The sequence below is a fragment of the Pelodiscus sinensis genome, chromosome 1 (assembly GCF_052426305.1).
Source record: "Pelodiscus sinensis isolate ZL-2025 chromosome 1, ASM5242630v1, whole genome shotgun sequence".
Lineage (NCBI taxonomy): Eukaryota > Metazoa > Chordata > Testudines > Trionychidae > Pelodiscus > Pelodiscus sinensis.
In genome coordinates this window covers 308,666,168-308,682,117 of record NC_143052.1, presented here as the reverse complement: position 1 = coordinate 308,682,117, position 15,950 = coordinate 308,666,168, and the positions used below count along the sequence as shown (strand labels likewise).

Genomic DNA, 15,950 nt, shown 5'->3' with positions numbered 1-15,950 from the left:
ATACTATTGTTTATAGAAGGGCAACAAATATGGAACATCATAAAAACATCATATACTAAAAATAATGGACAAATAAGAAGTAGTGTAATTTATCATGTAGCCTAATAGTTCAATTCTGCAAGTCACTGAGTGCTGTGACTCCTGCTGACTTCAGTGTAGCCTGAATGTGCTCAGCCTGTCTCACACTGAGACTTCAAGGTAATTAAAGCCCCAAGAAGGACTTTTATATTTTTTCTAACGTCCCAGGGGAGCTTACTCTATAGACATCTAATGGTAAATAGGCATTGTGGGCATTAATTCATTCCTATGGACAGAATCAATTCTGTCCTCCAATAAGGCCCAATATAGTTCTTACTTAATGGTAATTTCCAATAAATTGCATTTTATCTCAGTCTAACATAAACTGGGAGAGATTATTAGTAAGATTTAATCCTCTCTTTGTAAAATGCTTTGATACCTTCCAATAGAAGATGTTATTGATTTAAATTCTGTATTATTCTATATATTCTAAAGCAACCTAGAGTTTTATCCAAAAAAATTAAACCTCTGAATGTGAATATCATCCAGAGATCAGGTTATTCATCCATCCCTACAAAATAGCCCCTCCCTCCCAAATCCCATTCTCATGATATTTTCAGCTCAACAGAAAACAGGTCCTGGTGGAAACACCATGAGAAAGTCTGTTATGAAGTCCACATAGAAATGGAGCTCTGCACCTTGCAAGATCAGAAATAACATCTCCTTGCTTTATTGTAAAATATATCATAAACAGCCTTCTACAGACAACAGTATCCTAGTATTTCACTATGAACATAAAGTCTGATATCTCTTAGTTTTTAAGTCAGCGTTGTTTGTTTAATGATGGTTTGTAAATTGTATCCATATACACAAGATAGTTTTCCCCATTTCTTTTTACATGCGCTCACTTCTAGGTCAACATAAATGTAAATCTAAAGTACAGCTTGTTATCAGTTACAAAACAAATTTCTGGGTCTGCTCTGCTCCTGTTGAAGTCAATGGCAAATTCTCTTGCACTTCAATGGTGCAAGATCAGATCACAATAATCTCTCCAGGGTGAAATCTCCAGAGAGTTTGGCATAAGGAAAGACAGGAGGATTTGTCCCCAAATATTTTAAATGGGTACTGCGTATTATGTGTTTCATGCATTGCTTTCACAAGGCCAGATTGGAGCCTGGTCAATTTGCCCCAGATGGTCCATGATCCTCCAAACGGACTGTTTTATAGTCTGTGCAAGACTGTTTTATAGTCTGTGCAAGTTCAAAAGCTCATATACTCTCCACAGAGATAATGGGTGCTCTGCAAACATCTTTACTGGGGTTAAAAATACTGCAGCAAATAGTTACAAGATTAAAAATAATACAGAATACACAATAGATTTGTGTAGCTTTGAGAAGTCCTGTAATTGAGAGGGTATTTTATTTATAGGATTTCTATGCAAGAAGCATTTAAGTCTTCTACTTAAAATATTCTTATGCTGCAGCTTTATTCTTTTGGCAATTATCTGAAAAGTATGAGAACTATGATACGCATCTCTTAAGCCTGGTTCCACTTCCTATATAAAACCATGTTTTATTATTTATGCACTTTGAAACTTTCCTATGACCTTCATCACCATAACACTGAGGTGCCTAACAAACATGAATGAATTTATCCTTACAATACCTGTATAATGTATAGTAAAGGTAGGTCTACACAGCAACTAGATTCCCACAGCTGCCCTGTGCCAGCCAACTTGGGCTTCCTGGCCTCAGGTTGTGGGGCTTTTGATGTGTAGATTTCCAGGTTCAGGCTGCAGCCTGGTCTCTAAGGGTATGTCTACACTACAGCGCTAATTCGAACTAACTTAGTTCGAATTAGTTACAGAGAAGAGCGACAAGAATGATTAAAGGTTTAGAGAACATGACCTATGAAGCCAGGCTTCATGAACTGGGCTTGTTTAGTTTGGAAAAAAGAAGATTAAGGGGGGACATGATAGCGGTTTTAAAATATCTAAAAGGGTGTCACAAGGAGGAAGGAGAAAATTTGTTCCTCTTGGTTTCTGAGGACAGGACAAGGAGTAATGGGCTTAAAGTGCAGCAGGGGAGGTTTAGATTGGACATTAGGAAAAAATTCCTAACTGTCAGGGTGGTCAAATATTGGAATAAATTGCCAAGGGAGGTGGTGGAATCTCCCTCTCTGGAGATCCAGCTAAAATCCTTTCTAAAAATCCAAAGTACATCTCATTGTTTATGCTTCACATATGTGCAATTGTGTTATTTAAAAATGGCAAAAGAATAACCACTACAATAGGCCTTCCTTAATGCACTTGTAACTGCCTGCAGGAAGATTCAAACTTGGGACCTCCAGAGCATAGTGCCTCTACAGCTTGAGCTAAAAACGAGCTGGTTCTCACCTTAGACTATAGAGTTTACTTGTTTTTAGCTCTCACTGTAAGTGGTCTACGTACTACCACATGGGACAGTGACCCACACACACTAGGTGCATGCGCTACACACAGTATTTAAATGGTTGTTTTGTTTTTATGATCATATGTAGGTAATTAAGCAGAAAACCATTAAATGTATAATACAGTGCTCTGCCGTTTATTCCAGAGGCCAGATTCTCCTTTAACTCATACCAAATGTATTGCATTGACTGCAGATGTGTTACTGTAGATTTACATTAGTGTGAAAGAGAAAATCAGCCTATGGTGCTATGTAGGATAATTTCCCTTTTCTGTGCTGGCAGAGCTGTGGCCAATCCTTTTTCTAGCAAGAGAAACACACACATTGATCTTTGTGCTGCTAATCCTAAACTGGTACACAATATCTACATCTCATTGATGCTGGCTAATACCGATAGGAGACAGATTGTGGCCTTTCATGAATTTCCTCAAAGTGCTATTGTGAGCTCAACTGAGTTTTAGTCAATGCTCTGATGGTGGGAGGGAGAGCAAATAGCCTGACTGGAAGACAGGAGATAGTTCACCACAGAGCTGATACAGCTGGGAACAGACTTACTAAATACATCCTGGCTGAGTGGAAATGGAGGTAGCACCTTTGTGCAATATCTATGTCAGGCTACGTCTAGACTACAAGCCTCTTTCGAAAGAGAGTGTCTAGTCTACAAGCAGATTTTTCGAAAAAGTGAGCCGCTTTTTCGAAAGAGAGTCTAGACGCTCCTCATTTTTTGAGGAGTAACATTAGTTCGAACCAAGGGGTTTGTTTCAAACTAATGCGTTCCAGAGCGCACTTCCTGGTTTGAATCAGTTGTTGAGGGGAATAACACGCGGGCAAGATTATGCTAATGAAGCATGGGATATTTAAATCTCTGCTTCATTAGCAATTTCGGTCGGCTACATTTGCATCCCTAGCTCGAAGTAGACTACACTAAAGTGTCGAAAGAGGAAATGCAAATTCCCACGTAATTTGCATATATTCTTCCAATCTCACTTTCAAAAACTGAGGTTTATGCGGCTTTTAAACAAAGGGGCTAGGGGCTCGCCAAAAAAGCTGTGTCTAAACTACTTCCACTTTTGAAAGTGAGATCAGAAGAAGATATGCAAATTCCCACAAAATTTGCATATCCTCTTTTGACACTTTAGTGAAGTCTAGATAAGCCCTCATTGTTGATAGCTCCCACTTGATGCATTGTATTGGCCCTTAGGCTAGAACTCTTCTGGGCAAGCAATGTGTTAGTGTCATGCTCTGTTTCATGTTGAGAGCATATGTCCAAAACATGTTCTTGCTTGGGCTGAGAATCTCTATGGAGTCTTTGGCTTTTGAGAGTGATAGTCACAGATTTAGGTGTCACAGTTTGAAGATAATCTTTTCATTCCAGTCTTATAATATATTCCAGTCAATCTAGAAAAAACAGTATTTCAAATAAATGAAAAAAAAAAAACCCCGAACACTAAGTTTGCCTGAAAAAGTGAATAGTGTTCTCTGTATTAAGGATTTATTCACCAGGGCAGCCAAAAAGATGCAAATCCCTGAATTATGTTTAAAGTGCGGTCTAGACTGGTGTGACTTACCCCAATTTTAAGCCTTGTTTGGCACAGGAGCAATCCAGCTACACTGAGAGTTTGCAACAATGCAACGGCATCTGTGCAACTACAGTGCTGCAAAAATCTGTAATATAAAATGCATCTGTTCATGGATTGATGGAGTCTCAGAAGAGTTATGTTATTAACACTCCTGTCCTCTGGGACTGCAACTGTAATTTAGGAGAGACAGTGGCTCCTACCACTAAATACCAGCAGGGCTGTTAAACTGAACTACAGGCAGTCCCCGAGTTACGCGGATCCGCACTTACGAATGGGGCTTTCTCGCCCCAGAGCTCGCAGGCAGCGGGACCGCCCAGAGCACAGCAGTCCCGCCACCTCGACCTCCGGGGCGAGAAAAGCTGCTCTGGGTGCCCCTGGTCTGCTGGGGACCGTCTCCAGCAGACCAGGGACACCTGGAGCAAAGCCGGGGAGGTGGAGGGGTCCCGCTCCTCTGAGGCTTTGCTCTGGCCGCCGCCAGAGGCGCGGGATCCCTCCGCCTCCCCAGCTTTGCTCCGGGTGTCCCTGGTCTGCTGGGGACCGTCTCCAGCAGACCAGGGACACCTGGAGCAAAGCCGGGGAGGCGGCGGGGTCCCGCACCCCTGAGGCTTTGCCAGAGCAAAGCCGGGGAGGCGCGGCACCCCGCCGCTGCTGCGGCTTTGCTCCCCGTGTCCCTGGTCTGCTGGGGGGGGCACAGCTAGTGCACCCCACCCCCCCAGCAGACCAGGCTTTTGTTGTGGACCCTGGGGTAGAGCAGCTGGGGTGCTGCCGGGTTGGTCCTGCAGGGACCTACCTGGCAGCCCAGCTGTTCTGTCCCAGGCTCAAGATTCAGCCGCTGTTGAAACTGATCAGTGGCTGATTCCAGGAAGCTGGGGGCAGAGCAATTCTGCCTCCAGCTTCCTGTAGTCAGCCCTGGTCAGTTTCAGCAGCAGCGGCTGAATCTGGAGCCAGTTCCGACTTACATACAAATTCAACTTAAGAACAAACCTATAGTCCCTATCTTGTACGTAACCCGGGAACTGCCTGTATATGCAATAGTGAGGGAAAGATAGTGATTAAAACCTTCTGCAACCGGTGATTAAAATTGTTTTGGGGAAAAGTTTTTCCTTCCCCCTCCTCTCTTCCAGGTAGCTAAAGAAACTATAATTTTCCAGCATTTGATGGGCTAAAAGTAGATGAAAACCTAGTTTATTGGAAACATGGGGAAGGTGTGGCAATATTACAGTCAGAGGTATAAGAACCTTGGTAATTGGAATATATTCAGAAGTTCCGTGCTTATTAATTAATAACTTGCAGCTGTAATGAATCTACAGTCATTTTCTTTCTAAGCTGCCTGTACTGTTTTACAGTATGATTGAACCTAGATATAATAGAGACCAAAGACAAAAACTTCTGGCCAAATATCAGGAATCCTATTACCAAATCTAAACACAACTCTTGTTTGCCTTGTGCATACTGTTACAGCTCTTGAGATGACAGTGACTCGGACCCCTTTCTGACCTGCTTGGCCTCCATCCCCACTCAGGCCTGAGGCTGCTAGCTATCACCTCTCTCAGCTGGGGAACCCACAATGCCCTCCACCAAGACTAGGGATTTAGGCTGCAATTGCTCCTGCCTTTCAGTATGATCATCTTAGCAAGTCTAAGTTCAGGCCAGCACTTACCATTCTGTTCCCTTCCAGGGCAAAGAAAGGGTTATTCAGCAATCAGCCAGCTTTCATAGAGCAAAGTATTTATCTACAATGCAAGCCTTACAGAGAAAACATACAGAATAAGGAACATCTTACTGGGCAATACCTAGTTACCCTGAGGACCCAGACCCAAGGATCCAAGAATGAGGGAAGCATGTTCTCTTCCCCTCATTAGAGATATGATTCCAGGGAATGTTACAGAACAGAGAACTCTCCCTAACTGCTGAAAGAACTAAATGGTATTGTCCCGCTTCCAACAGCAGATGAACGGTGATCTTTATTCCAATGGGTTTTTCTCTAGCTGAGCTCTGAAATAGAGCGGTCAGCGAAGGAGCTGTATGGCAGGGAGAAAACAAACATGTACCAGCCACTCACAGAAAACTACTTCACTCTTCTGCCCTCCCAGCCTCTACAGAAAAGCTATTCCAGTGGGACCTACTCTTTTTTTCTGTGGCAGCAAAAGTAGAAAAGTCCCTCCTCTCACCAGCATCCCCCACCAGGAAGAAACAGGAAGGACTTTTTATCACTAGCTACAGGTGTGAGGAGGGCCCAGCATCAGTGGCATTTAAAGAGAGCATGAAGTAGGCAGCATCAAACTAATTTCCCTAATTCACATGGCAAGTATGCCCGGGTCTTGAACAGTACTACACTCAGTGACAAGAACTGGGGCCTGTCTGGTTGCATTCAGACTGAGGCATACCTAGAAAAGTGGTAGAAGAAGAGTTAATCACTCAAATGAAAAGGATGCTTTCTTGCAGCGTGCCAAGGGGGTCTGCCCCTGAACATGATAATTAGACTAGTTCAGAGGCCTAGGGATTTGCAAGTGGAACAGGTAAAAATGTATCTGGTGTTAATTGAAGGCTAATTATCTTCACCAAGCAATTGGCCACCATACATTCAGAGCTGGGAAGAGGGAAAAGAGAGAACCAGGGAATATAGGTGCATGAGAGTTGGTTTAGGAATTTCATTCTCTCCTTGTTTTTCCTTCTGAATCAATGAGAGCACAACTTATACACTGTCCACATGTCTGTGCACAGGCCTTGGACAGCTATCTTCACAAATCTGACTTGGAAAGTAGGAAATATTGTGGACTCCTCCCAAGCCTCCCCCCCACTCTCAACCCAGAGTTCCTACTTGTCATAGCCTTTACCTAGCAATGCACACTATTCACTTTTAATACTTACACAGCGCCATGGGTAAGTGCAGTGTTTTATAAAGCTCATAGGTTAGATATGGCACTCAGCACTAACATCCAAATTGGATGGAAATAGTACATACAGCAATGGGTGCAAGATGAGCATGGGGGGAGCTGTGATGGAAAGGAAGAGGGTATGAAGAAGAGACTCCAATGTGAAGATGTAGAATAGCTATGGCCTTGTCTACACTGGTACATTTTGTCACCAAAAACTGCCTTTTGGTGACAGTGAGAGCCTTTGTACTGCAACACAACTTTTGTTGTGTTACCAAACACCCAATTTTTGTTAACAAAAGACTTCCAGCCCTATGAGAGACTTTTTTCTTTCCCCCTCCCTTTATTGTCAACAAAGAGCCAGTGTGGACTCTGATATTTGTTTTGTTTTTCCGCCAGTATCCCATAATGCCTGCCCTGATGACTGTGCTCAGTGTTTTGTGATCTCTGCTGCCCTGCAGGCATGCACCCCTCTCCTTTCTAAGCTCTGGGAAGTATCGGACAGCTGGGTGAGCTGTTCCATTTGGGGAACAAACACAGAACAAATCATTGGAATGGTCCTGTTCTGTCTTGCTAGGAACACAGTGGCAGGCAGACTACTGCTGCTGCAGCAGGAGGGCCAGAAGACTGCTGTGCTGCTTTGATATTCCTCAGCACGGAGAGCTCATAGGGCTATGAGGGAATCCCAAGAAGTGCAGGGATCAGCTCTGCCTTCCCACAACACTGCACTGTGGGATGCTTACCCAATTTGCTTTGTTCTTATCTGTCAACAGGGTGCTAGCAATGTGGCCATGTAATGTTGACAACAGAAGGCAGAAAAAAAGAGTTTGACCAATTTTCACTTTTGCATGTTGACAGCACTTTTGTCACCAAACCTTCCCACTGTAGATTTAGCCCGTGAATGGAAACAGGAGGCAGCTACAAAAGGCAGGCTGGAAAGAAGCATTTTTCACATTTGATCCTCTCTCATTTTCTGGAAAGTAAACTCTGGGAAGCTTTGGAGACTGCAGTAAAAATGACAGAATAGCTATGTTTAGATTTCTATGCCTGACCCTTAGATGTCTTGTGCCTCCCCAATCTGGGGGCAGCACAAAGTAAAAGGGAGGACATGTGACTGCACAACGTGTCTCCTCTACCCAGACATCCGCACCATCTTGTGCCCACCCCAATGTTACCATGCTCTCCCTGCCCCACTTTACATGTGGTGGGACGGCTCTGTCCTTCTCCTGCTGCATCTCCAGCATGTTTGTCTGCTCTCCCTGGCAGCCGGGCCCAGGTGCATCTCACACGGCTTCAGGATGCTGCTGTGTGCAGCTCAAGCTGCCTGAGACCCTTGCTGGCGAGGAGACAGGGGCCTGGCTGCTGGGGACAAAGGCCTGGCGACCTGGAAATGGGTCAGGGAAGTGGTGGTGGGGGAAGGGAACAGAGGGGACTCCAGCTACTCACCAGGCCTGCGTGGGAGCCTGCCCCTGACTCCCTCCCCAGCTAGGCCTTCTCTCAAGTAGCTGCCACGCTGCACAGAGTAGTGACCCAGAGTGGCCAGCATGAGAAGTGCCTGTCCTGTGCCTGTTGCTTCCTGCCCAGGCCTGGTGGTGAGGGACAGGGGCTAAACACACTAGGGGACAGGGAGCAGAGGGAGAAGGCCGGAGCCCCTCTCCATCCCCACGCTGCAGGCCATGTAGAAATCTTGGGGGGGAGGGGTCACTTGACCCCACACGTCCCCTTTCACCCGACATGTTGTCTATGGCCTGACCTCATCTGCAACATTTTGATTCACTGTACAGCTAGCGCTGGCATCTCATGCTCCACGACACCTTCTGGAGTCTCATACCCAGCAAAATCAATTCAGCTAAGTTGCAAAATGCATATTCTGGTTCTGTTGGGCTGTCACCAGGCCAAGCATTTGCTAGTGAACAAGAAAGGGTCCTGGAGGCAACTGCAGGCAGGGGAGTCCCTGGCAATGTGGCGGTGCTGGAGCCATGCTGCTAATGTAAGGGGACTGTTACCCCTTACTAAAACTCTGTGGGAGTTTTTTGGTTTGCCAGCTCCCAGTTTCAGAAGGGGAAGGGTTCATGAGACTGACAGACCCCAGAGACAATGGAAAGCAGCCAACACTCCAGCTCAGCCTGATTGACAGGTTGGACAGGCCAGTGAGGAAGGGGAGAGGCCAGGCCCCGTCCTCCCTGTGAGCTGGGATTGTTCTGGCTCTCTCTGAGCAAACAGAGAGCTGAGACACAGCCCAAGGAGTGCAAGCTGTGTGCTGAGGGGCAGTTTTTGCAGCAGCTGAGCCTGACACACACAGCTCAAGGAGAGCAGACCCTGTGTTGAGCAGCAGACTGGCAGTGCTCAGAGAGCCAAAAGGAACAGAGAAGCAACGCAAGAAGCTAGAGACTGGCCACACAGCACAGCCTGCAGCTGGATGTGGTGAGCAGCTGGGAACTGCAAAGTGTGGGGAGAGGCTCTGGACTGGAAGAGGGGTCTGGCCACTTAGAGCTTGAGGCTGTGTGGTCACTGCCAGAGCAAGTGTGTCCAGCCTGCAGCCCCCACCCCTGTAGCACATCCAAGGCCTCTAAGGGGCCTCTAAGGAAGAGACTGTGGACTGTCCTTACACTCTGCAGACTGCTGTGTTGATGTCCCTGTGCTACAGAGCAGGGCTGTGTGTTCTCATTTAACCATTCTCATTTTTTTCTTATTCTATTCTCTTTAATCAGTTGATGTTTAATAAATTGTATTCGCTTTGAACCTTATGAAGTGATCACTGGGCCAAGAAGGCCTGCAGTGTAAAGAGAGCACCTCGGAGTGGGGACACCCTAACTCCTGCCCCTAGTGACTACAAGGTTGGGGATTAAGCCCCAGGAAACCTGGGCCCAGCCTTGTTGGGGTTTCAAGGGCTCTGCTACTCAGGAGAGTGGAGGGGGAGCCCTCAGGAACAGGGGAGCCGTGGGGTTTTCTTTGCATTGTTTGCTGGAATGTGGAAGGTTTGTATGTAACCCACATACCTACTGGGTGTGGTTCTCTATTCCATGTAGGGCCACTTAGATCACTTACAGAGAGAAAGAATGAGTTTGCTCTACAACCAGCTGGCTTTTAGCTCATGCAGTAGAGGCTAATGCTGCACTAAGCTCCAGAGGTTCCACCTTCGGTTCCGCCTGTTGGCATTACATATGCACCCGACAGGAAAACACATTACACTGGTGCAATAGGGGTCATTTAAAGGACAAAAATGCTACTCTTCAGACATACATAGACAACAGGGTTTGAACAGAGGATAGGGACACATTCCTTGGCTTTGTAATATTTCTTGGGACACAGCAAAAGTTTCCTATGACTACTTATTTGATTCAAAGACCTGTAAATGAAGTATTTTATAGACACACTCTCATAGTGATCACCCTTATTAATATACTAGTTTTGCCGTTTATCATGCCAACTGTGTATTTGCAATGTTCCTGTATTTCACTGTCAGCCCTACAAGGAACACCTAGGGAACTGTAAATGCACACATATCCTTCCTTAGTATAAAGCTTGCTTTGTAAAGCTTCATTAATACTTACAGCTACATGTGAATAAAGAATAATCATTTGAGCTGTCTGCAAAATCTTCGATAGAGCTATTTTCCATGGTTTTTGCTGAATATTTGCCTCATGGTTTTTGCTGAATATTTTTTGGGGGGTAAATGGTCCAAAACACTTACATTTTTCTTTTCAAAATGGCTCTTTGTTTAGAAAGGTTTTATTTTGTATTATATTATATATTATGAGAGAATATTTAATTTTAAAAAGTAATAACTGAAGTGAAATGGAACTTTTTTTGGAACTATCAGTCAATTTAAAAATCTTCAAATTTGTTCCTAACTGGAATAAAAAGAAATGTCAGCTCCTTGTTGAAATGGAAGCTCAAATAATAAAATCCCTACACATAAGACAAAAAACAATTCCTTGCACAATTGTATTTGAAAAAGATTGGGAAGCTCTGTATCTTCTGACATAGACTCCTCATTTATCTAAAGAAACCAGGAGCTGCTTGTTAACAAGATCCCCTCCACTCTTTTTCAGACTTTGAAACTGGCAGAGGAGGAGTTCATGCCTTTATCACAGAGCTTTCCAATTCACTGGGGTGGCATGGCCATGCTAGTGTTCTGCAAGAAAAGCTCTATCTAGACATACAAAAGAAATATTTAGATATATGCTTGTTTACTTTCTATTTAAATAAGGAATTCCTTTTCAAACCATGTCACTTGAGGCTACTGTCCTGTAGATGGTGGTATTGCCTTTTCTAACAGGCAAACAAGAATATCCTTTGGATTCAACACAGGGCTTGAAACTGGGCCAGAAATGTAATTGATTATCAGGCTAATCTAGCTGGCGAAGGTCAGTAGTGACCAAAGTCATAGAAGGCTGTTAATTTAGTATTGTGCAAAATGTCATAATGAACTTAGTTCAATTCCTAGCGGACAGTAGTTTCTTTACTCCACGTTATATACCATCACAATTACATCCTTAGCACATCAGCTGAGGACAGAATTAAATGTTAAAAATATAAAACATGAGCAGGAACTACCCTGTTTCAGATAAGTTTGAAATGCACTGAAGTCAATAGGAATTATACATACACATCCGAGGGCAAAATTTGACCTTAGCTAATTAATCTGCTAATTAATAATTAATTAAAATACAGCTGTGCACAGGCATAGCAATCATTAGTCATTACATAAGTGGCTAATGGCCTATGTAAGAACGACTGCTTTCATTTTCCTTTGCTCTCTGAGTCATCACAACATTTGATTATCTAGACTTCTAGATAGCAAAGTGGTGGTCTCCTTTAGTTGTAACATGGTGGGTATATAGTTAGCACTAATTTGTGCTACAAATTCCTTGGTACTTACTAATTTTACAACAGTTATTATTTTTTTTAAACACTTTGTCCAGTGAAAGAGGAGCTAGGAACTGAGATATCACTGACCAGTGACATTTCTCTCAGAATGGCTGTCAAGACATATTAGTGTATATTAAATGGGAAAAAAAGTTCATGAAACTTTACAGTTCAAACTTCATGCAACTTTAAGGTTGTTAGGCTAGTCAGTTAAAAATTAGGACATACCAAACTTAAGGTTGCACATGTAACCTTAACTCTATCCCTGTGGGTGTACACACTGCAATACAGCCTTTATCTAAAAGAGAAATAGAATATTACCCTGTACCTAAATTAACTGTATGGTTTTTGTCTGAGGGAGGATCTTTATCTTGTCACAGGCCAAATCTGCACAAATTCAGCATGAAAGCATGCAAGGAAACTTGCCTCTCCCTTTGCCTGATGGCACAAGTACTAAATCCCAGTAGACATCACTGTAAGCAGGAACTGCTCATCCCTTCATTGAGCAAATTGCCTAAAGGTAGGGAAGAAGCTGGACCATATCCCTGACCTCTTTATTGTCCTGTAGGATAGGACTAGTGCACTGGAGAATTTGGAGGGTGCCTCCTAAACATGATAGCTCCTAGTGCTTCCCACTCTTGAGGTGATGTAGCTCTGTACCATCCCCAATGCTGAGTAAACTGCAGCTTCTAGCCCTAACAGCAGCAATTGTGTAATCAGTACCATTGAACTCAACGGGACTACTTCCTAGAGTGACTCCCACTCAGACTGAGGAACAGGTGCACAATCGAGCCCTACAGAAGCTTCTTTGCGAAAGAAGCTTGACTGGAACTCAGAGACTGGATACCAATCCTGTGTATATTCCTTTACCCCAGTGGAGCATTTTGGCTGGGAATTGAGCAATAGGCAGGAGGGGGCAGAGAGTGGTTTTTTTTTTTCCGGTAAGATCCTGCGTTTCTTCGCAAAATCTGGATATTTATCTAAACCAGATGGGAGCAAATCTGTGGCACAGCAGAAAAGTTAGAATTTTACATGTGCGCAGCACATTGTTCCTTATGTGCACATTTAGATTCCCCTTGATTTCAACTGACATCTTGCTAAGCCCTCCATCTTCAATATAAAGGAATCAGTTACAGTACTCTCCTTTATCTGGATGCACCAATCTTCGATTCTCAGCCACATGGTACTTAATGATAATACTCTTCTCATAGCAACCGTTACAATGAAATGATACCCTTAGCTCTCAAAAGCAGAGTTAGAATGAGGCAGGAGTAATGAGTAGCTCACAGAGATGACTAGTATTGAGACATAGCAATAAACACCCTCATGAATGCTTTCTAATGGGGTGTACTTACCTTCCAAAAGAAATACTGTGTTGTTACAGCAAAGACATCGAAGCCACGACTGGCTCTTTTAAGTTCCTCTTGAATACAGCTGAATTGCCTGGATTGCTTGCCACACTTTTCCTTCAACTGCTGGATGAACTGCCGTTCAGCCTCTCGAGTCTGCAGATCTGCCTTGGTGGAAAATCCATTTTTTGGAACAGCTGCCCTTTGTTTAGGGTGTCCTACAAGATGAAAAAAAAACACCCCAAGACTATAATCTGTTACTGTATATGTATGCTTAGTACAAGCCTAGGACCAAAATTAAATAAATATTAGACCCACTCAACTCTAACACTAACATATTCTGACATCTTGTGGCATATCACTTAAGGGACACTGGTTAGCCTTAAAATTTTAATGTATACTTTGTTACTAACTCGGGGGGGGGGGGGAGAGATAGAGACCCCATCAGGACTCCTGGGCTCTCTTTCAGCTCTAGAAGAGGTGTGTGTGTGTGGGGGGAGGGTCTAGTGGGTTATAACAAGGGGTCAGAGACATTTCAGCTCTATAGAAAAACATCAGACCAAAGGTCCAACTAGCTCAGTATCTTATCTACCAACAGTGGCCAATGCTAAGAGCTTCAGAAGACATAAACCAGAGCGGAAATCATTATGATCCATCCCTTGTCACTTTTTTGGTTTTAAATCTGCTGCCTATAAATTTAATTGGGTCAGCTTTTTATTAATGGAGATTGCCTATCTCCTAGAACTGGAAGGAACCTTGAAAGATCATTGAGTCCAATCCCCTGCTTTTACAGCAGGACCAAGTACCATCCCTGACAAATTTTTGCCCCAAATCCCTAAATGGCCTCTGCAAGGATTGAACTCACAACCCTGGGTTTAGCAGGCCAATGCTCAAACAACTGTGCTATTCCCTCCCCTTTGCAGCTTCTTGTGAGGTTAGTGAAGGAATGAATAACATTTCCTTATTCTATTTTTTCATACCGTACATGATTTTTCTAGACCCTTTAGTGATTTCTTTTCCAAGCTGAAAAGTCCCAGTCTTGTTAATCTCACCTCATATGGATGCTGTTCCTTACCCCTGATCATTTCTGTTGCCCTTTCTGTAACCATTCTGTACGTTTTCCTTTTTTTAGGTGGGGTGATCAGATCTGCATATAGTTTTCAAGAGCTTACAATGAATTTATATAGAAGCAATATGCTACTTTTATCTTATCTATTCCTTTCCTAATGATTTCTGTTAGCTTTTTAGGTTTTAGACTGCCAATGCACATTGAGCAGATGTTTTCAGGAACCTATCCACGAAGGGTGTGTCTAAACTACATGGCTCCATCGATGGAGCCATGTAGATTAGGCTGATCGGCAAAGGGAAATGAAGCTGCGATTTAAATAATCGCGGCTTCATTTAAATGGCTGCCGCACTGATCAGCTGTTTGTCGGCTCAGCGCGCTAGTCTGAATGTTCCCGCGCCGACCTGAAAGCCCTTTATCGACCTCCCCGTTATGCCTCGTAGGATGAGGTTTACCGGGGAGGTTGATAAAGGGCTTTCATGTCAGCAGGGGAGCGTCCAGAGTAGCGTGCTGAGCCGACAAACAGCTGATCAGCTGTTTGTCGGCTCAGCGCGGCAGCCATTTATATTTAAATGAAGCCGCGATTATGTAAATCGCGGCTTCATTTCCCTTTGCTGAACAAACAAATCTACATGGCTCCGTCGACGGAGCCATGTAGTTTAGACATACACAAAGATTCCAAGATCTCTTTCTTGAGTAGTAACAGCTATTTTAGACCCCATCATTTTTGTATCTATAGTTAGGATTATATTTTGCTATGCGCATTACTTTGCACTTATCAACACTGAATTCCATCTGCTTTGGTGTTGCCCAATCACCCAGTTTTGAGAGATCCCTTTGTAACTCTTTGCAATCAGTTTTGGATTAGTCACTATTTACCCCTTTTTCAAGAACATTTATGAGAAGTTTAGCAGCAGTGATCTAAATGCAGATCCCTGAAGCACAAAAGTCATTCCTACACTCCCCCCTTTTAAGTAGAGTTCCCAGCAATGTTTTCATAATGATCTAATGATCCTTCAATTACCTGAATAACCAGCCTTTTGAAGCTTCAGTCTGTACAGAAAAAAAACAACAAATGGTCTGGTAGCACTTTATAGACTAACAATACATGTAGATGGTATCATGAGTTTTCTGCATGTTTTGTTAGTCTATAAAGTGCTACAAGACCATCTGTTGTTGTTTTTTAACCAGCCTTTTGTTATTCTTAACCAGCCTGCCCCTCCCTCTTTTTATAACAAGCTCCCTGCACCAAAGGCAGAGCTGCAAGCAACCCAAACTGTTGTGTTTAAGAACTGCCTCTGGAGTCAGGGCATGCAACTTTAAGCAGACCTGAAACATGAAATCCAGGGGGTCAAGCTTGGGAGGGGGGCTACTGCCCTCAATCCCTCATAAATGACACTCCTGCCTGCTAAACCAGCATAGCCAAGAAAGAGCAAGCTGGATTTTATTCATTTTTGTGCCTCATCTATATATATGTTAACAAATTCCAATTATGGGAGCAAACACAGTTGTGTGGACCTAACCGAGGACAATGGAGCTGCACACATGTCAGTAAGGAAGCAGAATGAATAAAATAGGACTGCCTACCCATCACCGATAGCCTATTTTCAACTGCAGCACTTTTAGAACTGGGGATAATGTCTGAGGAAGAAAGAAACCCAGGTGATTGGCAGTGCTAAGAGTTTGTAGGATTGGCAGTGTGAAAAGCTGCTCTGAAGTCACTGAGACACAAGCCATACGGA

General features: G+C 43.6%; 1 protein-coding gene across 1 annotated transcript in view; it reads right to left on the bottom strand.

Moving 5' to 3' along the window:
* Positions 1-15,950, bottom strand: part of MTUS2 (microtubule associated scaffold protein 2) — a 479,820-nt gene that overhangs the window by 70,305 nt on the left and 393,565 nt on the right. Inside the window, exon 7 of the mRNA XM_075919208.2 lies at positions 13,149-13,360. Within this exon, the coding sequence (XP_075775323.2) occupies positions 13,149-13,360 (212 nt within the window). The remainder of the gene's footprint in view (positions 1-13,148; positions 13,361-15,950) is intronic.